General features: G+C 39.6%; 2 protein-coding genes across 2 annotated transcripts; both read left to right on the top strand.

The window, feature by feature from the left end:
- The first annotated feature begins 7852 nt into the window (after nucleotides 1-7852).
- Nucleotides 7853-8716, top strand: LOC120007245. The gene is made up of 2 exons (XM_038857450.1): nucleotides 7853-8359; nucleotides 8402-8716. The coding sequence occupies exons 1-2, from the start codon at nucleotides 7853-7855 to the stop codon at nucleotides 8714-8716; spliced, it is 822 nt and encodes a 273-aa protein (XP_038713378.1).
- Nucleotides 8717-9418: 702 nt separating this feature from the next.
- LOC120007244 (uncharacterized protein Mb2253c-like) lies at nucleotides 9419-10654 on the top strand. The gene is made up of 3 exons (XM_038857449.1): nucleotides 9419-9573; nucleotides 9880-9972; nucleotides 10315-10654. Exons 1-3 carry the CDS (start codon nucleotides 9419-9421, stop codon nucleotides 10652-10654), a joined length of 588 nt encoding a protein of 195 aa, XP_038713377.1.
- Nucleotides 10655-25254: the final 14600 nt, after the last annotated feature.

Below are 25254 nucleotides of genomic sequence, written 5' to 3'. Positions count from 1 at the left end.
ATGAGAGTTTAGATCTATGGTCTTGAGAGTTTTGTGTAAAAGGGCTCTTATTGTTAATAAAATTGTACTTCTCTTAATACTGTTTATTATTATTATCTTTATTTATACTGTGCAAATAGTGTACAAATGATGAACAATGGTAAAGCTTTAATAAGTCAGAAAATAAAAATTCATTAATTAAAAGAATTTATCTGTAACGAGGACGCCCCTATATTTTGGTGCCTGAACGTCTCGCTGGACTGTAGAACTTCATACTATTCAATTTCTGCACTCAAAGGAACAATCAAAGGTAGTCGATGGGAATCCCATCGACACTCCGATGCTTAAATTAGTGCATACAGTTTATTAACATACACATTATCGTGGACTGTAAAAATTAAACATTAAAGACATTTAAAGAAACTTATACAAAAAATGATAACAGCATAAAGACAAAAAGGTTAGAGGTTTAGGAATGGTACAATTTTAGATGAATGGCGTTCCAAGGATGTAAGATTGCTTCACCACTCTCTCTGCGTAGCTTATAGGCGTCATTCCCTAGTACTCTGTTAATCAAATATGGACCTTCCCAGTGTGTACCCAACTTCCTAGCGTTCAGCTCCCTGGTATTCTCAAAAACCTTTTTGAGCACCCGATCTCCCTCCTTAAATGTCCGAGTTCGAACATTCTTGTTGAAGTATCTTGAAACTTTATCATGATAAGCTGCTGTTCATGTGAGCGCCCGGTCTCTGAGTTCATCAATTGTATCTAACTGATCATTCAACTCCTGCCAATTCCGCTGCTCATTGGCCCATTGGAACCTCGTAGATGGGAGTCCAGCTTCAATAGGGATTACTGCTTCTAATCCATAAGTTAAGGAAAAAGAGGTTTCCCCTGTGGGCGTTCGTGACGTTGTTCTATAAGACCACAATACTCCAGGCCGCTTATCGGCCCAAGCTCCCTTGGCTTTCTCCAAACGTTTTTCCAAGGTTTTGATCAAGGTTTTGTTGGATGCTTCCACTTTTATTCCCCAATTTGCACAAAACTCCTGAAATTTATGACTGGCAAATTGTGGATCATTATTTGTCACAATCTCCCTGGGCACTCCAAATCTGCAGATGATATTCTTCCAGACAAATTTCTTCACGTCAACATCTTTTATCAATGAATAAGACACCGCCTCTATCCATTTCGTGAAGTAATCTGTCATTGTCAGAAAATATTGTCGTTATCCTGAAGCTTTAGGCAAGGGACCAACTATATCTATTCCCCATTTCATGAAGGGCCAAGGTGCCACAATAGGAGTGAGTCTCTCTGGGGGCATGTGAGGAATCTGAGCAAATCTTTGGCATTTGTCACATTTCCTTACATAATCATCGCGTCTGACCTCATCATTGGCCAATAGTACCCAGTCGTCAATGCACGATGAGTCAAACTTCTTCCTCCAGAATGATTACCGCATTCCCTTTCATGCAATTCTGCAAGTGCATACTGGGCTTGCACCGAATCTACACACCGTAGTAAAGGACCTGAATAAGACCTTTTGTATAACTGCCCATCATGTACTGTGTACCGAGTAGCTTTAGCAACCAAGCGCCGTGACTCATTTTTCTCTGCTGGCAGAACACCATCAACCAGATATTGGAGAACGGAGTCATCCATGTCTGGCCCGAGCTAACTGAAAGCCATCCTCACTGTCATTCTGGTTTTCTGAGCCCTTCTGACTTTTGATCGATGACCACTTCAGATGTACCAGAGGAATTGTCTGCCCCTGAGTGGTTTGGATTGATCACCCAAGATTGGCTAGTGCATCTGCATATGAATTCTCTACACGTGGAATTTGAGTTATAGAAAACTCTACGAACGCCAATTGTAATTCTTTCACCAGCTCCAAATAACAAGTCATCGTGGGATCGTTGGCCTGGTAGGAATCAAGAAACTGATTCACTATCAGCTGTGAATCCGAGTGAACCTTCAAACTTGTTACTCCGAGTTCCTTAGCCAACGTCAGACCAATGATCAGTGCTTTATACTCTGCTTCATTATTGGTTGCATGAAAACCACATCTAACTGCCCGTTGAATCACACTCCCTTCTGGGGAAATCAGAACAATTCCCAAGCCACTGCCTCTGACATTACTAGAACCATCTACGTATAGGGTCCAAACCTTTGGTGTCTGACCTACCATGCAAAGTAGTTCTCTATCCGCCTTTGGCTGTATAGATGGAGCAAAATCAGCTATGAAGTCTGCCAAGACTTGTGACTTTATTGCTGTTCTAGGTTGATACGTGATATCATACTCACTGAGCTCCATCGCCCACTTGATTATCCTTCCAGACAGCTCAGGTCTATGGAGTATACTTCTTAATGGAAAGTTGGTCACTACAACAATCAAATGACATTGAAAGTATGGCCTCAACTTTCTGGCTGCAACCACCAAAGCTAAAGCCAACGTCTCCAGTAAATTATACCGAGTCTCTGATCCGGTAAACTCTTACTCACATAGTATACCAGCAACTGCTTTTTATCTTCCTGCCTAATCAAAACTGCACTTACTGCTACCCCAAAGACAGCCAAGTACATGTACAATTGCTCTCCGGTGTTAGGTTTGGACAATAATGGAGGGGAAGTAAGGTAGGCTTTCAATTGATTCAAAGCATCCTCACACTCAGGGGTCCATTCATAGTTAATCGATTTCCTCAGAGTAGAGAAAAAATGACAACACTTATCGGATGATCTGGAGATAAAACGACTGAGGGCCGCCACTCTCCCATTAAGCGTCTGAATGTCCTTGACACAAGTCGGGGAAGGAATGTTAAGAATAGATCGAATCTGATCTGGGTTGACTTCAATTCCCCGCTTTGTGACCATGTACCCTAGAAAATTTTTGGATGCCACTCCAGAGGAGCACTTGGCAGGATTCAACTTCATATTATACTTGGTCAGCAACTAAAGACTTCTCTAGCATGTTATTGATATACACTTCCATAGTGTCCCCTAGATATTTTGAAAATGTCTTATTCACCAGTCGCTGGTACGTGGCTCCAGCATTCTTCAATCCGAAGGGCATCACCTTATAGCAATAAATTCCCCTTTTAGTTATGAAGGTCGTCTTCTCCTGATCTTTCGGATGCATCAAAATCTGATTGTACCCAGAAAAAGCATCCATAAAACTCAACAACTCGTGACCAGCTGTTGCATCGGCCATCATGTCAATTTGTGGCAGTGGGAATGGATCTTTCGTGCAAGCTTTGTTCAAATCTGTGAAGTCAATACAGACTCTCCACTTGCCATTCTTTTTCTTCACAACGACGACGTTGGCTAGCCAGTCAGGGTATTGTACCTCCACCACAGACCCATTGTCTAACAGCTTCTGAACTTCTTCATTAATCACTAGATTCCATTCAAGAGCAAATTTCCTTCTCTTCTGCTTAACTAGAGGATATTCAGGATTGACCTTGAGCTGATGCATTACGACCTCAGGGTCTATCCCAGTCATATCTGCATGGCTCCATGCGAAACAATTGTGACGTTGCGACATGAATTGGATCAATCTTTCTCGTAGATGAACAAGCAGTTGCGCTCCAATCAGGGCTTTATGATCTGGAAAGTCAGGATAGATCTGGACCTCATCAATCTTCTCCATTCCTGGCTCATCTGGTTCCAGACCGGGTGCCTGGTTCTGTAGCTGCTATGAGGACTCATTGTTACTCCTCATGGTGGTTTTGTAGCAACTCCTAGAAGAGTGCTGATCTCCCAAGATTTCCCTAACGCCACCGTTAGTGGGGTAGCGTAGGACTTGGTGATAAGTAGATGGTACGGCTCTGATAGCATGCAACCAAGGGCGTCCCAAAATGGCGTTATAAGCAGAAGGTGAATCCACAATGAAAAACTGGATCTGCTTGTTCAATCCTGGGGCATAAATGGGCAACACAACTTCACCCAATGAATGACTCACCTCGCCATTGAACCCAATGAGTGTTGTCGACTTCCGCAATATCAAAGTCTCATCCAGACCCATCCCTTTATACGCAGTCAAGAACAATAAGTTGGCTGAACTTCCATTGTCAATCAAAATTCGTTTCAGATTAATGTTTGCAACCTGAAGGGTAAGCACCAAAGCATCATGGTGCGGGTGTAGAAGTTGGGTAGTTTCGTCATCAGCAAAGACCATCACTTGGTTAGTGAAAGTCCCTACAGACCATGCCATTTTAGTAGCTGGGTTTGTCGCTTCTTTCTCATGTTTCTTAGCAGAGGTATGAGACAGTCCATTAATTTCTGATCCTCCAGATATTACACAATAAGTTTGAGTAATTGGTGGTGGCGGTGGTAATGCCTCTGGATCATCGACTTTCCTCTTCTCCCAAGTGGCTCTACCTCGTTCAGACAGCAAATCTCTCAAATGGCCTTTTTTAGTGGGTAATCCACCTCATACCTGAGGCCTCTGCAATCAGGAGTGGTATGCCCAATATCTTGGTGAAAATCGCACCACTTCTTAGGGTCCTTCCACCCTTCAGTTTCTTTCTTGGGCGGCCATTTCACCTCATTGCCAATCTTCTTCAAAACTTGCACAGCCTCAACTTGATGTATCTGGAGGGGATACTCCGGACAATTTTTTGCATAATCAGATGCTCAGACTTGCGGGAGTGCCAATTATTGCTAAGCTCGCCAATGGTGGATTTCTTTTTCTTAGGACGTTTATCTTCACGTTTCTCTTCCTTAGGGGGGTTAGATGTTTTTCTCCTTGCATCCTCCTCCTATCGAACAAACACAATGGCTTTAACAAGAGCTTCTTCGTAGCTCGTTACGTCACACTTCGTGAGTTCTTCATAAAACTCCCCATCTGGGAGTAAACAACTCCGAGTACTTATGGATCTTACGTAGGAAATCACGAAGGGATTCTCCCACTCGCTGTGGCAGTCGATATAAGTCATCAAAGCACTTATGGATCTTACGACTACTCGAGAACTGTAGCATAAACGTCTCGATTAGTTTCTCGAAAGAAGCGATACTGTCGTTGGGTAAGTTTATGTACCAACGCAGAGCAGGACAAGTAAGAGTTGATCCGGATCCTTTACACATACAAGTCTCATGCATCCCGTATGGTATGGCGACCGCACCCATCTTCAATTTGTAATGGGCTATATGATCCTCAGGGTCATCGGTCCCATTGTATAACTTCATACTCGGTACACTAAACCTATGTGGCAAATCCGTTTGGCATATGCTATCAACAAACGGCGACCCCATATAGCAATTGGAGTTGATTTTGGCCAAGGCAAGAGGGGCTTTGGTTAACTTGTCTATATCTCCTCTCAACTCAATAATCTGCTTGGCCATCTCTGCCTGAGCAACAGAAGCTATAGTGGGTCTTGTGAAAGGTGTAGCAGGAAAGCGTGGTGGCTGCGGAGGCCTACTTCTCGGGGAATTTGTCAAATCTACAGGAGCGTCCTTATTGACATTCTGTTGGATTTCTTCTGTCGCGGGGTCCTTACCTCTCGAGGTAGAAGCATCATACCCCCCGGGGGTGGTCCCTATAGGTGTCAAAAATGGTGTGGCCCCCACATGGTCATTTAATGACAAATCTAGTTGGACTATCCGGGTCCACGAACCAAACCATCACAGTTAGGCCCGACCTAAAGCTCACCTCGAGGCCCATAGATAATTTTTACATCACTGTTAAGTAATGTAACAGTCATCTGACACCATGTAATATAACGTCTGACACTTATTGCAGGAGTCTTATGGTCTATCTACTTTGCTATGTTCATAGCAATCATTCCCTAACAAACAGAAACTAGGTTTCAAGGCATCCTTACTGTGTTGGCGGCCGTGTAGAGGCGCCAATATAGTATTGGCGCTTGCACGTGAGAGCGCCACTTCATGTACTCCTTTTCTTGTAAAACAGCTTCTATCAATCCAGTTTGCAGCTGGCATTTATGGATGTGACCGGCTCATATCCCTAGGTATGACGTTCTTTCATATAAATATCTAGTCATGAATTACCGCCTACAATTCTACCCATACTCCTATCAACACTTGTTTTCATCATTTTATATTGTTACTTTATCCCATTGTGTATCTATCAAACCTGACACAACCAAGATAATATATTTTTAATACATCTCCTTTATACAAATTGGTCCAATAAGACAAGTGGATTGTACACACGATTCCCGAGGTTGATCTTCATTCTTCTATAAATACCCCCTTCCTTCCATATGCGGGGGATCGAGCATTTTTCCCAACCCAAAGAATACAAAAGCAGTATCTACCGACCCTTCACAAGATACATTCAGACAAAACACTAAAACCATAGCTGGTCTTCCATCTCCGATAAACACTAACTTGATCGTCGGAGCCTCCACGACCGGCACCACCCAAACTGGTTCAGGAGCTTTCACGATTGTTCTTGTTGTGACCTCTGCAGGATTTAAAGTTGCAGACGGACCCCACAGAAGTAGAAGTTGACCTTTCATCGATTGTAGCAATTTACCCTTACAATTTGGCGCTCCAGATAGGGGGTCTTTTGCAAGTATTTGATCAAGAGGATTTCACGACAAGTCCCAATTATGGCTGATACCAACGAAGCCACTAACAAGCAACTGATGGAGTTCATGCAAGTTATGAGAGAAGACATCTCTAGAAATAAATAGCAGACGGATGCGCGGTTAGAGTCAATGGCTAACGATAACGCAGCGCTCCGCGAAGGGATGTTACAACTTAGAAGTCAAAACACTTTCCAAGGCCATGATCCTGTTTCAGTCCAAATTCCACCTTTTCCCCGCCTTGAACAAACACCACCTAGAGAGCCTTTGCCTTACCCTCTAAATACCCAATTCGTCCCTGGGATTAACCCCAGGGGGTGATGCTTCTACCTCGTGAGGTAGGGACCCCGCGACAGAAGAAATCCAACAGAATGTCAATAGGGATGCTCCTGTAGATTTGACAAATTCCCCGAGAAGTAGGCCTCCGCAGCCACCACGCTTTCCTGCTGCACCTTTCACAGGACCCACTACAGCTTCTGTTGCTCTGGCAGCTATGGCCAATCAGATTATTGAGTTGAGAGGAGATATAGACAAGTTAACCAAAGCCCCTCCTACCTTGGTCAAAATCAATTCCAATTGCTATATGGGGTCGCCGTTTGTTGATAGCATATACCAAACGGATTTGCCACATAGGTTCGGTGTACCGAGTATGAAGTTATATAATGGGACCGATGACCCTAAGGATCATGTAGCCTATTACAAATTGAAGATGGGTGCGATCGCCATACCATACAGGATGCATGAGACATGTATGTGTAAAGGATTCGGATAAACTCTTACTGGTCCTGCTCTACGTTGGTACCTAAACTTACCCAACGACAATATCGCTTCTTTTGAGAAGCTAATCGAGACGTTTATGGTACAGTTTCCGAGCAGTCATAAGATCCATAAGTGCTCTGATGACTTATATCGACTGCCACAGCGAGTGGGAGAATCCCTCCTTGATTTCCTGTCTGGGTTCAATACGGAGAAGGTGTCCATACCTTATTGTGATCCAGGGACTGCCATACAAGCACTCCGGAGTTATTTACTCCCAGATGGGGAGTTTTATGAAGAACTCACGAAGTATGACGTAAGGAGCTACGAAGAAGCTTTTGTTAAAGCCACTGTGTTTGTTCGATGGGAGGAGGATGCAAGGAGAAAAACATCTAATGCCCCTAAAGAAAAGAAACGGAAGATAAACGTCCTAAGAAAGAGCAATCCACCATTGGCGAGCCTAGCAATAATTGGCGCTCCCGTAAGTCTGAGCATCTGATTATGCAAAAAATTGTCCGGAGTATCCCCTCCGGATACATCAAGTTGAGGCTATGCAAGTTTTGAAGAAGATGGGCAATGAGGTGAAGTGGCCGCCCAAGAAAGAAACTGAAGGGTGGAAGGACCCTAGAAAGTGGTGCGATTTTCACCAAGATATTGGGCATACTACTCCTGATTGTAGAGGCCTCAGGTATGAGGTGGATTACCTGCTGAAAAAAGGCCATCTGAGAGATTTGCTATCTGAACGAGGTAGAGCAATTTGGGAGAAGAGGAAAGTCGATGACCCAAAGGCATTACCACCGCCACCACCAGTTACTCAAACTTATTGTGTAATCTCTGGAGGATCAGAAATTAGTGGACTGTCTCATACCTCTGCTAAGAAGCATGAGAAAGGATCAGCGAACTCAGCTGCTAAAATGGCACAGTTTGTAGGGAATTTCACTAACCAAGTGATGGTGTTTGTTGATGATGAAGCTACCCAACTTCTACACCCGCACCATGATGCTTTGGTGCTTACGCTTCATGTTGTAAACATTAATCTGAAGCGAATTTTGATTGACAATGGAAGTTCAGCTAACGTATTGTTCTTGACTGCGTATAAAGGGATGGGCCTAGATTAGACTTTGATATTGCGGAAGTCGACAACACTCATTGGGTTCAATGGCGAGGTGAGCCATTCATCGGGTGAAGTTGTGTTGCCCATTTATGCCCCAGGATTGAACAAGCAGACCAGGTTTTCCATTGTGGATTCACCTTCTGCTTATAACGCCATTCTAGGACGCCCTCGGTTGCATGCTATAAGAGCCGTACCCTCTACTTATCACCAAGTCCTACGCTACCCCACTAACGGTGGCGTTAGGGAAATCTTGGGAGATCAGCACTCTTCTAGGAGTTGCTACAAAACCACCATGAGGAGTAAGAATGAGTCCTTATAGCAGCTACAGAACCAGGCACCCGATCTGGAACCAGATGACCCAGGAATGGAGAAGCTTGACGAGGTATAGATCCATCCTGACTTTCTAGATCATAAAGCCCTGATTGGAGCGCAGCTGCCTGATCATCTACGAGAAAGATTGATCCAATTCTTGTCGCAATGTCACGATTGTTTCACGTGGAGCCATGCAGATATGACTGGGATAGACCCTGAGGTCGTAATGCATCAGCTCAAGGTCAATCCTGAATATCCTCCTGCTAAGCAGAAAAGAAGGAAATTTGCTCTTGAACGGAATCTAGTGATTAATGAAGAAGTTCAGAAACTGTTAGACAATGGGTCTGTGGTGGAGGTACAATACCCTGACTGGCTAGCCAACGTCATTGTTGTGAAGGAAAAAAATGGCAAGTGGAGATTCTGTATTGACTTCATAGATTTGGACAAAGCTTGCCCGAAAGATCCATTCCCACTGCCACACATTGGCATGATGGTCGATGCAACAGCTGGTCACGAATTGTTGAATTTTATGGATGCTTTTTCTGGGTACAATCAGATTTTGATGCATTCGAAAGATCAGGAGAAGACAGCCTTTATATCTGAAATGGGAATTTATTGCTATAAGGTGATGCCCTTCGGATTGAAGAATGCCGGAGCTACGTAGCAGCGACTGGTGAATAAGATATTTTCAAAATATCTAGGGGACACTATGGAAGCGTATATCGATGACATGCTAGTGAAGTCTTTAGTTGCTGACCAACATCTTGAACATCTTCAACAGGCATTTGATCTATTGATCAAGTATAATATGAAGTTGAATCCTGCCAAGTGCTTATTTGGAGTGGCATCTGGAAAGTTTCTAGGGTACATGGTCACAAAGCGGGGAATTGAAGCAATCCAGATCAGATTCGATCTATTCTGAACATTCCTTCCCCGACTGGTGTCAAGGACATTCAGAGGCTCAATGGGCGAATGGCGGCCCTCAGTCGTTTTATCTCCAGATTATCCGATAAGTGTTGTCACTTTTTCTCTACTCTAAGGAAATCGGTTAACTATGAATGGACCCCTGAGTGTGAGGATGCTTTGAATCAATTGAAAGCCTACCTTCCCCTCCATTATTGTCCAAACCTAACACCGGGAGCAACTGTATATGTACTTGGCTGTCTCTAGGGTAGCAGTAAGTGCAGTTTTGATCAGGGAAGAAGATAAGAAGCAGTTGTTGGTTTACTATGTGAGTAAGAGTTTACTGGATGCAGAGACCCGGTATAGTTTATTGTAGAAGTTGGCTTTAGCTTTGGTGGTTGCAGCCAGAAAGTTGAGGCCATACTTTCAATGTCATTCGATTGTTGTAGTGACCAACTTTCCATGAAGAAGTATACTAGATTGACCTGAGCTGTCTGGAAGGATAATTAAGTGGGCGGTGGATCTCAGTGAGTATGATATCACGTAGCAATCTAGAACAGCAGTAAAGTCACAAGTCTTGGCAGACTTCATAGCTGACTTTGCTTCATCTATACAGCCAGAGGCGGATAGAGTACTACTTTGCATGGTAGGTCAGGCACCAAAGGTTTGGACCCTATAAGTAGATGGTTCTAGTAATGTCAGAGGCAGTGGCTTGGGAATTGTTCTGATTTCCCCAGAAGGGAGTGTGATTCAACGGGCAGCTAGATGTGGTTTCCATGCAACCAATAATGAAGCAGAGTATGAAGCTCTGATCATTGGTCTGACGTTGGCTAAGGAACTCAAAGTAACAAGTTTGAAGGTTCACTCGGATTCACAGCTGATAGTGAATCAGTTTCTTGCTTCCTTCCAGGCCAAAGATCTCACGATGACTTGTTATTTGGAGCTGGTGAAAGAATTGCAACTGGCGTTCGTAGAGTTTTATATAACTCAAATTCCACTTGCGGAGAATTCATATGCAGATGCACTAGCCAATCTTGGGTGATCAATCCAAACCACTCAGGGGCAGACAATTCCTCTGGTACATCTGAAGTGGTCATCATCAAAAGTCAGAAGTGCTTAGAAAACCAGAATGACAGTGAGGATGGCTTCTAGTTAGCTCGGGCCAGACATGGATGACTCCGTTTGTCCAGTATCTGGTTGATGGTATTCTACCAGCAAAGAAAAATGAGTCACGACACTTGGTCGCTAAAGCTGCTCGGTACACAGTAGATGCAGGGCAGCTATACAAAAGGTCTTATTCAGGTCCTTTACTACGGTGTGTAGATTCGGTGCAGGCCCAGTATGTACTTGCAGAATTGCATGAAGAGGAATGCGGTAATCATTCTGGAGGAAGAAGTTTGACTCATCATGCATTGACGATTGGGTACTATTTACCAACGATGAGGTCAGACGCGATTGATTATGTAAAGAAATGTGACAAATGCCAAAGATTTGCTCAGATTCCTCACATGCCCCTAGAGAGACTCACTCCTATTGTGGCACCTTGGCCCTTCGTGAAATAGGGAATGGATATAGTTGGTCCCTTGCCTAAAGCTTCAGGACAACGACAATATTTCCTGGCAATGACAGATTACCTCACCAAATGGATAGAGGCGAGTCTTACTCATTGATAAAAGATGTTGACGGGAAAAAATTTTTCTGGAAGAATATCATCTGCAAATTTGGAGTGCCCAAGGAGATTGTGACAGATAATGGTCCACAGTTTGCCAGTCATAAATTTCAGGAGTTCTGTGCAAATTGGGGAATAAAAGTGGATTTCGCAACGCCAAGACATCCATAATGCAACGGGCAAGCGGAAGCATCCAACAAAACCTTGATCAAAACCTTAGAAAAGAGTTTGGAGAAAGCCAAGGGAGCTTGGGCCGATTGCGTTGCCTAGAGTATTGTGGTCTTATAGAACAACGTCACGAACGCCAGCAGAGGAAACCCCCTTTTCCTTAACTTATGGTTCAGAAGCAGTAATCCCTGTTGAAGCTGGACTCCCATCTGTGAGGTTCCAACGGGCCAATGAGCAACGGAATTGGCAGGAATTGAATGATCATTGGATACAATTGATGAACTCAAAGACCGGGCGCTCACACGAACAGCAACTTATCATGATAAAGTCTCAAGATACTTCAACATGAATGTTCGAACTCGGACATTTAAGGAGGGAGATCGGGTGCTCAGAAAGGTTTTGTGAGAATACCAGGGAGCTGAACGCTGGGAAGTTGGGTCCAAACTGAGAAGGCCCATATTTGATTAACAGAGTACTAGGGAATGGCGCCTATAAGTTACGCAGAAAGAGTGGTGAAGCAATCTTACATCCTTGGAACGTCATTCATCTAAAGTTGTACCATTCCTAAACCTCTTACCTTTTTGTCTTTATGCTGTTATCATTTTTTGTATAAGTTTCTTTAAATGTCTTTAATGTTTAACTTTTACAGTCCACGGTAATGTGTATGTTAATAAACTGTATGAACTAATTTAAGCATCAGAGTGTCGATGGGATTCCCATCTACTACCTTTGATTGTTCCTTTGAGTGCAGAAATTGAATAGTATGAAGTTCTACAGTTCAGCGAGACGTTCAGGCGCCAAAATTTAGGGGCGCCCTCGTTACAGATAAGTTTTTTTAATTAATGAATTTTTATTTTCTGACTTATTAAAGCTTTATCATTATTCATCATTCGTACACTATTTGCAAAGTATAAATAAAGATAATCATAATAAACAGTATTAAGAGAAGTATAATTTTATTAACAATAAGAGCCCTTTTACACAAAACTCTCAAGACCATAGATCTAAACTCTCATTCATTTTCTCTCTAGTCTCCTTAATCAAGACAGAAAGATTAAGGAGAGAGTTTTGAATTTTTGCGGTCTCCTGCTCCATAGCTCGCGTTTTTGTGAGTTCTTGAAGTTGGGACAAAGCATTCCCCGCAGTTTGCAGAGTCTTGGTAAGCTCTGCAATCTTGTCTACGTAGTCTTGCATATCTTTGTCCATTTCCTTCAATTCCTCCTTCAGATCAGTAATATATTCTGTAGGATTCTGATAATCTGGGGGAAGGAACGAACTCACATCCTTAAGATCGTCTGAGTCCGAGGGAGAGTTCACAGAGCTTTGCGAGGCAGCCATTTCTGTGATAATAAAGGGTTATATGTTTCGTAGATTGATTTCTTTGTCAATCCAAGTTAGTCTTTATATAGTGAAAAATCTTACCTTTTTATCTTCTCTACATAAACATTTAATGTAGACAAAGAAGTCTAACGTATTCATGACTTTGAATATCTAAATTCAATTAATCTAGAAAATTGTAAAAGGCTTCTGAAACCAGCGTTAAATAGTTAAAACAATAATAAATGAAAGATCATATTAACTTACTCGGTGAATATCATTAATGCATTTATTACTGGGGGATAAGGGTTCATCCAGTATTAAAGACCTAAAAACGTTTAATGAAAATTAATTAATTTCTACGATATGTAAAATCTTTACAGCATACCATCGTCAAATCGTGGCGTCGCCAAAACGATCGACTATGGTTAGATATCATAGAAGCCCAGTTGGACTGACTCATTCCCAGTATTAGGCTACCACCATGGGGTATGTCAGGACTGACAATGAAGCCAGGCCAACGTTGCTAATACAATAAGCCTTTCATATACCTTGATCATTAACACAGATTTCTGTTCCACCATGATATAAAGCACTGATGATCAAACTCACCGTCAGTGGTAGGCAACCCATATGGGTTTTGCCAAAACTGACAGTGTAGCCTGATCATCGATACCAATATCACCAAAGTTTCTTTTTTCGATTTTTCGAGACCCTTACATTAGAACTCGTTTTACGCTGTTTATATAGAGTAACAATCTTGCGGATTTATCTTCCTTTTGAGTCTACCAATAACATTAGGAGACACTTGTCATCCTTCCCGGGTTTTTTTCTTAACACCTGGCCGGGATATCCAACTCTTTACGTTGCCTGAGTCAAGATCTGCTACTATATTTCAAGATTCACCCTGCCATATTCTTTAAATTGGATATAACGGCAAAGATAGGTCCCATCTTAATAGATTCTACATATCTCAAAGTAAACTATTACAGTTTCAATTTGACTTTTAGAATTACGTCCTAAAAATCCAACTAAAACTGGGGAACAGAATGAGGTGGTCTAGACAAATATGTATAAACAATTCAAAAGCAGTTATGAATAATAGGAATGAAAAGCTATAAACAAAAATGATAAGTATTGGCATGTGAAATTTAAGAAATTGTATCAAATTCATCTAAACATTATCTTCCATAGTCCCAGTTCCCGTAGCTCTAGCAATAACAGGAGGTTCTACACGTGTGATATCTTGGCTCACATTTTCTAGCTGAGGAGCTGGAGCTTCAATCCCAAGGATCAGTGGTTCGGTTGGAGGTCCTTCTTTGGCGATATCAGAGGTTGAAAGAGTATCAGTACTCTCGTGTGCCGGCGTCTCGACTGCCTCTATGGGCCATGGCTTTCCAGGAGGGAGTATGTTACTCTCTGGAGGCGCCAATTGGTTCCCAATGCCAGGCCCTTCAAGTTCTTCTTCGTCAATAACCCATCTTTGGTTAGGCTGATAGTGTTCAAGCACTACCATAGCCTTCTTAAGCAACAAATCTACATCCCATTTATGGTGTTCGTTTTTCTTGTATTGGGTTAGCAATCTGAACCTTTCCATGGCTTACCCGACACCTCCCATGGCCCCTATTTTGGTGATGTAGTTTTCTTCCATTTTTCTGGTCATTTCAACCGTTTTTGCTGTCTTTACAGTCTGCATTGCCAACGAATCTTTTAGCAGGTCTCTTTCTTTGGAGACCTCACCAAGCTTGTTAGACTGGTGGTGCATTTGAGACTCCATTACCTTTACTTTGTTCTCAGCACTCTGCAGTTGCTTGGTAACTCCTTCCTAGCAGCCCCTTAAAGTATCGAGCATCCTGGTTGCCTGAGTAATTCTTGACTCAAATTGGTTGGCTTTATATGCATCATCGTTTATTTTCTTCTCCAATGCACTCAATGATTCAGCTGAGTGTAACAGCTACTCATCTACTTCATTCAGCTTTTCTTCCAACCTTGTGATTTGAGCAGACATCTCAGAGTTTTTATTTTTCTCCCCAACCAGCAGAAGCTTCAGTTCTTCTTGTAAGGTGGTGATACTGGATAAATTGTCTTCCAACAATTTCACCATGCTTTCTAGCCTCTCCTTTTCAGTTCTTTCCTTGGCCAAATTGTAAATAGCATTCTCTCCAGCTCTTAGTACTCCCTACAGAGCCTTTTAGAGGAGCAAAGAATGTAAAATCAGTCATATATGATTCATATCTAGTTAGAAATGTAAAAGATGGATACTTCTGATTAAAATGATTATTACATTGAATGTATCAAAAAACTTACAGTGAAGCAATGAGCCACTGAGTAGTTGAACTGGCTAGGTAGAGGCATAGCATCCAATTTCTTAGCATCTTCAGGGAAGACAAATTTTCTGATACCTACGGGCGGAAGCACGGGAGCAGAAGAAACAGTCAAGGATTTAGCGACCCATATGGATATTTCTTCCATTTCACTTCCTGTAACGTCCAATCTACGCCTGGGTTGAATATCCTCTTCTCTCTGGGCAGTGTCCTCCACTTCTTGATTACCCATTAGGGGTAGCTCAGTCCTGGATCCACTCGCCACAATTCCACCTCTAGCAATCTCGGTCTCCAAAATTGTGTCAACACAATCAGTAGTTATTGGATCAAAATCCCCTCAGTCTTCTGTCCCGAGTGTTCAATTGGCTCAGAAGGATCTACCCTTGCAGTTCTGATCCTGGGAAGACGTCTAATTAAAGGAACTATGTCTCCTTCACCTTCATCCTCATCTGTTTCGTCATCCAGAATGATGGTTGCAGATGTAGACATGGCGGTCGCAATGGGAGCGCCACCCCGACCTCTAGGCCCTGACACTATGGCGTCGTGAAGGAGTTTTCAAGGGACTTCTATTCCATCTCCAACATTAGGAACCGCCATTTCAATTACTGATTTTCCACTGGTTTCAGTGATCTTCTTTTTCCCTTTATCAGTAGGATCCTCTTTCTATTTTGACCTCTTCTCAGACATTTCTTCACCTATTTTCCTTTTTTCCCCAACCTTTTTAGTCTTAGACGCCTCTGCAGCACATTTAGCTACATCAAAACCTCCACCTGAGGTTTCTTGATTTTGCTGATTCTGTTCGACATCTTGCATTAAAGCCTCATATAGATCATCCGCGTGGGTTATATCAGCAAACACCTTCTCAAACATCTTGTCACCTGGGCATATAACAGCGGAGAATAAGTGTCCAACGCATAATTAACTGTGGGACATAAACTATTTTTTCAGGAGTTCATACACACTTACTGATATATCTCCAAAGAGACGATTTCTTTAAATTACGAGTAGTCAGGATGTTTTTTTCGTGATCTCTTACGTTCCCCAAGGCTGTAGAAATCATCCACACTTTTGAGCACTTCTGGACTGGTTTTCCACTTGCTCAGAGAATGCTTTGACACTGCAAAGAAACGGTGCATAAGATTTAGTAACAATCATTAATAGATGTAGAAGGCGCCCCATGAAGCCCATATACTAAGGCGCCCCGAGCAAAAATATGTTTGTCTTTCCAACCACCAATGTGGTCATTGGAGACAGTATCAAGAATCAGGTCTTGTCTATTTCTCCGTCGTACCAAGCAATATCTTCCTGGGCCACTTTCTTTGGCGTAATATAGGATTGCTAGTTCATTAATCCCAAATTCAATATTTTCTTTCTAAGCCAAACACCGTACACTCAACAAAATTCTGAGGCTATTCGGCATCCATTTGCTTGGACATATTTTCCATATTCTACAAGCATCTGCAAGTAAATTTGGTATAGGGAATCTTAGCCCTATTTGAAACGACAGCAGGTAAAATGGTGACCACCCAAAGACTTGGTGATCAACTCCTTCTGTGTCAGCTCTAGGTCTGATCTCAATGGACGAATGAATTCTGTATCTTGTCAAAGGTAGTCCATATCACTGGATGCTAGTGCCGATTTAGGGTTCAGGTCCTTCGGTATCAAGGGTCCTTTGATATGACTATTTCTTCCTGATTCTTTACCCTTATCAACCGCGCTACGGGATTTGATTCTGTTATCACCAGATTCTTGACTCCCCAACCCAGTCCACGAATAGTTAACACTGGTTTCCTGTTCACCTTCCCGTCGTTGCCAGGTACTTCTTCGTTTTTCGCTCACGTCGAGCCATTACGCTAAATCTAAACTTGGAGCAAAAGAAAACGGGAGTTACCTTAGATTGATACTTTTCGCTGGGTGATTCTTCTCTTCTCCTTCCTATTCCTCACGAAATTTAGGATGTTTTTAGCAAATCCCAATCGGGAGTTTTGTATTTTATTTTCACAGAATTCAGTTTTTAAGCTTTACGTTTCCTAAAATGCCCTCAAAAGTCATCATGCTACACGATTTCCGAAACGTGCTCCCCAAGGAACGCTGGTCGTAACAATTCAAATTTTTACTGTGCACGTCAGGTGCATTAAATACCTGTCATTTCGCATTGACACGTGCTATGAAGTACTTCCGTTAATATTTCTGCTAAACTTTTATTTTAACCTTAGTATAATGGCGTCTATACGTTGTTCTGATGTATAATCATTTATTTCTTTGAGGCAGTTTACAAAAACTACTAGTCAATTGGTATGCACACCTTTAGATAAAGACAATTGTTGAATCATCTGTGTTTTTATAGCATTCTTATCTCATTGATTATGCTGTTACTCATGAAGTTGCCATCAAGTGTTCTTCCTGCAGGTACCGAACATTACGATTATCTACATTCAATGGTACGTACAAGGTTGTGTACAATCATCCCCAAACATAATTCGGTTTCATCGGATAGCTGATTTGCTAGCGCCAATTCAGGCCACAACTTTGACTCCAATCTAGCTTTTACGCTAACACCTATGCTGGCTATGTACAACCTTAAACAAACGAGGTTGTATACTTCGCCAACCTCAAACAAACGAGGTTGCTTACCATACAGCTTCAAACAAATGAAGTTGTATCTCATTAGCATCAAACGGGTATAGCAGCACTAGGCTATACACGCCTCTTCAGGATACGTTGCATCAGGCTACGTTCAGTATACACAACATCTTCGGTTATCTGTGTTACACATTCCATTTCAAATTATACTTACTCCATCATTACTTGTTCATTGTAGGGATACATTACGTGCTACTCTTCAAGATGAATTTGCTTTCATGCTTCAAGAGTGGGGGACAATTGTAGGTGCCAAAAATGGTGTGGCCCCATATGGTCATGTAATGACAAATCTAGTTGGACTATCCGGTCCCACGAACCTAACCATCACAATTAGGCCTGACCTAAAGCCCACCTCGAGGCCCATAGATAACATTTACATCACTGCTAAGTAATGTAACAGTCATCTGACACCATGTGATATAACGTCTGACACTTATTGCAGGAGTCTTATGGTCTATCTACTTTGCTATGTTCATAGCAGTCCTTCCCTAACAAACAGGAACTAGGTTTCAAGGCATCCTTACTGTGTTGGTGGCCGTGTAGAGGCGCCAATATAGTAATGGCGCTTGCACATGAGAGCGCCACTTCCTGAACTCCTTTTCCTGTAAAGCAGCTTCTATCAATCCAGTTTGCAGCTGGCATTTATGGTGTGATCGGCTCATATCCCTAATTATGACGTTCTTTCATATAAATATCTAGTCATTAATTAGCGCCTACAATTCTACCCATACTCCTATCAACACTTGTTTTCATCATTTTATATTGTTACTTTATCCCATTGTGTATCTATTAACCCTGACACAACCGAGATAATAGACTTTTTATACATCTCCTTTATACAAATTGATCCAATAAGACAAGTGGAATGTACACACGATTCCCGAGGTTGATCTTCATTGTCTATAAATACCCCCCTTCCTTCCATATGCGGGGGATCGAGTATTTTTTCCAACCCAGAGAATACAAAAACAGTATCTACCAACCCTTCACAAGATACATTCAGAAAACACTAAAACCATAGCTGGTCTTCCATCTCCAATGAACACTAACTTGATCGTCGGAGCCTCCACGACCGGCACCACCCAAACCAGTTAAGGAGCTTTCACGATTGTTCTTGGTGTGGCATCTGCAAGATTTAAAATTACAGACGGACCCCACAGAAGTAAAAGTTGACCTTTCAACGATTGTAGCAATTTGCCCTTACAATTTGGCGCCACATCATTTTTGACACCTACAGTGGGAGCAACAGCAACTTTATCAGCCATTTCGTCTCTCAAATTGGAAGAGCATGAAACGACGGATTTTGACTACATATTACAAGTATAAAGCTAAAGAGAGGGGAACCAAACCTGAAGTGCTGGGAAGAAATGGTGAAAAAAATCTCCGGACTCCCAGTTCTATATACATCATATCATAGTCCTAGCCCCAATAATTAGATTAGAGTCCCTGAAAGGTCGCAACTGAATAATGAATACTGATCAAAAGGTTTGGGTTGGCGTGTAGGCTGAATGATGGTGGGCAAGCTGGATAACTGACAAGGGGGTCTTGTCTAGGGAAGGCAACGGGTCGGGTACCCTTCCATTTATAAAATACCAAAATCGTTTCCATTTAATATACTCTATACCAAAACCGTTCCAAAACCATTTAAAAAACCATTTAAATTTCCAAAACCGGAACCGTTCCATAACCGTTTATCATCGGGTACCCATTTACCATTTAACTTTTAATTTTTTTATTTTTTTATTTGAAGATTATATTAATATAAATTAATATTGAGTATGATTTATATTAATTATGATTTTATAATTCAAATTAGTCTAATTTATAGTTTTATTAGTATGCTTCTATAAATATATACGTTTTAATATGCTTTATTATGTTATAATTTAATATCCTAGTAGTATATTTTTATAGATGATTTATAATATTATTACTATAATGAGTCTTTTTATTAAACGGTTCGGGTACCCTAAACCCGGCACCAAAAACCAAACCCGACCCTAAACCATGACGGGTTTGAAAAGAAAAACCAAAACCGTTTGCAAAACCTATAGGATCAGTTTTCGGGTTTTAAACGGACCGGGTACCCTGTGAATAGTGCTCGGATCGGTTTTTTTTACCATCCCTAGTCTTGTCACCATGAGACGTTTCCGGGCCGAGTTTATAGAGTTGTTTGAACTTTGGAGGCCCATGCATGTCATTCTCCAACCGACTATCTTGGGCTGGAGCCGTGATGGACTCGTTGCTTGAATAAGTTAGAATCAAAATCTGGGCCCAATCTTTTGATCATAAAATGGGCCTAAAAGCCCATATGTGGATGTCGGTGCTCTCGTATATACTTGACCTCCACGGAATGTTTATGATACTAACATCTACCCCACGCGTTGCTACGGGACCTGTACAATTGGACTTAACACTGGTATTGAGTATATTCTTATTATCATAAAAGATATAACTGAGTTACATTCCTGGTGAATAATTCATGGAGATGACCAATTGAGAATATCATTAGAGATGACCAATGAAGTTGAAAAAGTTGTTGTATTGATACGGAGAATAAAACAGTCAAATAGGAGACAGAGAGAAGTCAATAAAAAGTGTGAAGTTAAGAACTGAACAAAAGAAAATATCAGAATTGAGTTTTTGAAGAAATATGTGGCATTATGTGATAAAGCCAAGTTCTTCCCTGGAAGGGTTGGACATGTTGTGCCATAATCTGCATCTTCATAAGAATTCTTCCTTTGTTGGACCCAGTCCTGTTTTTGTCAATTTTGAGTACAACCATGTAAGGAAATTAAAAACTATACAAAAGAAGAATTTAAAGGAAATAAAATATTTCATAAAGCTACCAAAAAAGTTTACTTACCATACCTACGCTTATGAAGTTACCAAACAGAATCCAAAAGAGAAAAGAAAGATATGATAAAAGAGTCAGGTAATGAGATTGTCAACAGAATAAGTAGAAAATATGGCGAAAGCAGCTCTCAAACCACTAAACCAAAACAAATCTCGTAATAGAAGAACCAAACAATGGTCATACCTGTAATTTATGAAAAGCAAAAGACCCTCACAGATACATGAAGAACAGCAGAACTACACCCATAGGGAATGTCAAGCCTCCTGTTTTGAATTCAATGATGTGTCTTCTATTACTGGAAAAGGAGCTTCCAATTCATGTGTCAACTCAGGTTCAGAAAATAGAGGATTTAATTTTTAAAAAAAGAAGCAACAACAGCAAACAAAACACAAAATAAACAGCAAACTCACAACACATTGAAAATTATTGAAACAGAGATCGGCCAGAAAACAAATCAAATTATAGCAACAAATAGGAAGATAAGAACAAACAGACAGATCAAATTAGGAAATCAATAATAGAAAGCACCAGCCAAATCCGTCAATCACCCGTAACAAATAGAGGAAATCGGTAATAATATTGTTTTTTGAATCAAATAAATTATAAATTATAAAAATATAAAAGAGGTGGGATCAATGGTGGGACTGGGGGTACATAGAGAAAAAAAAAGTAGGGGGTGTACAGAATAAAAAAGTGGGTGCATTTAGATGAACCTGTATACATACATATATATGTATATTTATATACATGTATATAAATACATATATATATATATATACATATATATATATATGTATTTATATTTGCAATGTATGTGTATATATATATACATAATACATATACATATATATATTACACATATGCACATATATAATACATTTAATTTCCCTAAAAAAATACATATATAAATATTATAGACTCAAAACATGAGTCTCAGTCTACCAAAAGCCCGAGGGCCGGGTTTGACGGGATTTTATATCTTATATTAATTTATAATTATTTTGTAAATATTTATATTAAATAAATTATAAATTGAAATGATTGAATGAATTTCATATATATTATATTTATAAAAATGTGACAATTTACATTTTGCTTCACTATTGTTTGAAAACATCCCGACTAAATTGGCATCCTTTTACCAATCATTCATGTGTATTTTGTAATCGAGGAAAAAAAACCTACTAATGCAATAAGATTACTTTTGGTTGTCGTAAGGAATGGTAATCATAATGGTAATGGGGATGAGAATGGTAATAAACATTACAATGATACATTTGATTACATTATGAATAGTGATATATAGTAATGACGAATTAATAACGTTTAGTATGCAAAAAAAAATTTGTTGGAATGGAAATGAAGTATTTATTGACCTAGATACCCTTACGTGTTTATGTCTTTTATCTCCTCATAAACAAGTCATGATAATTTGCCAAATAAAATCAATTAATATGTTAGTAGATTTTTTCCCTTTGATTATGTGAACTAGAAGGTATATTTATGTTGAAGTAGGGAATGTATTTTTTTTGTTGTTTGCAACTAAAATTCCTTTTTAAAGGTTGGGTCTATGCTTTGTGAATTCTACTTTATCCTGAAGTTAAGCCAATAATTTTAAGCCCGCTCAAGGTTTCTTTCCTTTATTAGTAGAATGCATTCATTTTTCTAACCCAAATGAGTTGAGATTTGATTCATGGGTTTCGCCCTATAGTAGCTACGTTAATAATAAACAAAGTCATGCGAGCCTGATATATCATCGGGAATTGGACAAACTAAAACGAACAATAATGTTAATGTGTATGAGGGTGTGGATTTACAACATAGTATTAGAGCGATTCTGTCCAGCTGGACATAACCTCTACTCCACTTGTTGAGTCTTGGCATAACAGCCCACAAGTGCAAAACCAAAGACATCTCTTTCAAGTTTTTTCATGTTTTGAGATCATGTGCGTGTCTGGTGAGGCGGAACCAAAAGCATCTCTTTCAAGTTTTATCATGTTTTGAGATCATGTGCGTGTTTGGTGAGGTGGAATCAAAAGCAGTTTCGTTGAAAAAAAAAAAAGTGTTTCCCTTTTTTATAAAAAAAAATGGGAGATTCACTATATAACTATAATATTTGATTTTTCTAAAAAAAAACATAAAAACATGGGTCACACTTTATGAATATTTTAATATTTTGTTAACAAATTCAGCTTTTAATTTTCTAATTCTTTTACTTATTTTTATTTATATAAACATTATAATATAAAATTCACTATAATATAATAAGTAAAAAAAAAAAACATACGAATCATAATAAAAAATTAATTTTATGATTTATATTTAAAATTAATTATAAAAATCATAAAATATAATATTTATGTTATGATTGGACAAGATTTATAATGATGCAATTAACAATAGGGTCATTAAGGATTTTTGACTAATTATGCCATTGTAAATGACGTTATTGTAAAATCACAATTCTAGATGTTATTCTGATAATAGATTAGAGTTCAGTGTTATATTAGTATTTAATTATTCTACGAGAGTTAAATGGAAAAAAAAAAAGAAGAAGAAGAAGAAAAAACCTCCAGAGAAAACAACTGCAGCTTTGTCCAATTGTCTCCATCTACTTGAAGAATGAAGAGGGCAAGTGAGGATCGATTTTTTTTCTCTTCTTTTCTTTTCTTTGTCTTCTCAGTTTTCCAAGAAAGATATGAGAAAGAAAGAAACGTGTCAGTTTCCTGAGTCCCAGAAACTTAAAAAGAAAGGTAAATCTGTTTCTCTTATTTTGTAAATGGCGTGGCTAGATATTTTGAAGATCAAATATCGTCATATCAGGAGCTCAATTTACTGCCATGACCTTTTTGCATGTGTTTTTTTGGTGGGGATTTGACAGTCCTGTTGACTCCTGTTACCCATATGTGATTGTTTTTTCATAACAAGTTTCAAACATCAATGATCATTCCATTAATTTGTCAGTACTCCAAATTAGGCTTAATTTAATTTATTCACATCACGATCTTTGCTTGTTTTTGGTGCCATTATACCCTCCCTCACCGTGGAGTAAACCAAAAACATTTTACAAAAAAAAAAACCATTAGAAATTTATATATTTGTTTGCTGTCGGAGAGGATTGAACCGAACAAAAGAGTGTGAGTACCATACTCTCAATTCCTGACTCCAATTCTCCTCTAAAAATTATGTTAAATAATGATTTATTAATGTGAAAATGACATATTAGAGTTTAAGAGTTAGAAATTAGTGAGAATGGGAGATAACCTGATTGGTTAGGTTGTCTACCCAGAACCTTGAGATCCAGGGTTCTATTCTCACCAGGGGGGTTTGGGGTTTGGGATTTGGGTAGTTTTCCATCCGTTGTGGTGGCCTTCATGCCCCTCTGGCATGACTTAGCATGTGTATGGCCTGTGGGCCTTTCAAAAAAAAAAAAGAGTTAGAAATTAGTGTTTAGGATTTACAGTTTAGGGTTTATGATTTAAGGCTTAATTTTTAATATTTAGGGTTTAGAGTTTAACTTTTAAGATTTAAGACTTAATTTTTAGTATTTAGGATTTATGATTTTTTTTTCACAAAATTTATTGTATTTTAACATTAGAACACTAAAATATTCAATAACATATTTTTATTCATGATTTAACATACTTTTTGAGGGAGAATTAGAGTCCGGAATTGGACTCCCTTCTCCCTTCAATAACCAAATAAGACACAGTCTATTGGGGGAGCTTAATTTCACACTAATGGCTCGAGAATAATATGACATTAAATGCCAATTCAAGCAAGATTTTGTCGTAACAAAGTTTCTAAACTTTAATGATTAGGGTGGTCATACTCCATAATATTATTTGACTATTATAAAAAGTTTGTCCCTTTAACACTTACACGTACTAAATATTGTTCATTATTGGGTTAGCACTCGGAAGATATTTTCGCACATTGACTTTTTTATTCATATGCATGTGTAATTGAGTAAAGTGACTAGATTAGGTGGCCACCGACACGTGCCGATTCTCACCGACTTTTTTCGAAGACACCGTAATGTGTTTGACTTTGTAATAACAAAGCGGAACCCACGTGGATTTTCTTCAACACCTCCACCGAAAGAAAGGGGCCAACGTGGATCACTACAACATAACACATTCGCAAACACTTCTTCGTGACGGATAAACCACTCAAGAATCGGTCTATTTCGAAACTCGCCCCCTATTAAGACAAGATCCAAATAAATTTGTGAGCTCCACTTATCATGCACATTAAATTCCATTGTACAACGGATGTCGGGAGTATGTTATAATTTGTTTTACAGTAGACCCTACTTTAATAAATATAAATCATTAAATATATTTTTTTAAAATAAAATAAAATTATAAATGAGTTTTGATCGTGTTTATGAGTCTAACAGTATTTTTTGTTCCAAATAAAAATCAAATTCATAACAAAATAGACATGAGATGTTTTGGATTATATTCAACGGATCATAATTTTCATATCTTTTTCATATTCAATTTGATTTTTGTTTGGGAAAAAAAAATCGTTAGACTCGTAATCCCGATCAAAATATATCCATAATTTTAAAAATAAAAAATAAATTTTTATAAGGTGTCATCCACCATTGTACAACTCAATAGCTGTAATAACTAGAATACCGGTTGATGGAATCCGTA

This window comes from Tripterygium wilfordii, chromosome 10 (genome assembly GCF_013401445.1).
Source record: "Tripterygium wilfordii isolate XIE 37 chromosome 10, ASM1340144v1, whole genome shotgun sequence".
Taxonomy (NCBI): domain Eukaryota; kingdom Viridiplantae; phylum Streptophyta; class Magnoliopsida; order Celastrales; family Celastraceae; genus Tripterygium; species Tripterygium wilfordii.
This window is presented reverse-complemented; position numbering and strand designations above follow the sequence as displayed.

Coding starts and splice junctions, on each gene's coding strand:
- LOC120007245 (XM_038857450.1), top strand. CDS start 7,853: ATGGGCAATGAGGTGAAGTGGCCGCCCAAGAAAGAAACTGAAGGGTGG. Junction 8,360..8,401: donor ACAATGGAAGTTCAGCTAAC/GTATTGTTCTTG, acceptor GGCCTAGATTAG/ACTTTGATATTGCGGAAGTC.
- LOC120007244 (XM_038857449.1), top strand. CDS start 9,419: ATGGAAGCGTATATCGATGACATGCTAGTGAAGTCTTTAGTTGCTGAC. Junction 9,574..9,879: donor GCATCTGGAAAGTTTCTAGG/GTACATGGTCAC, acceptor GGCTGTCTCTAG/GGTAGCAGTAAGTGCAGTTT. Junction 9,973..10,314: donor TTACTGGATGCAGAGACCCG/GTATAGTTTATT, acceptor TAGTAATGTCAG/AGGCAGTGGCTTGGGAATTG.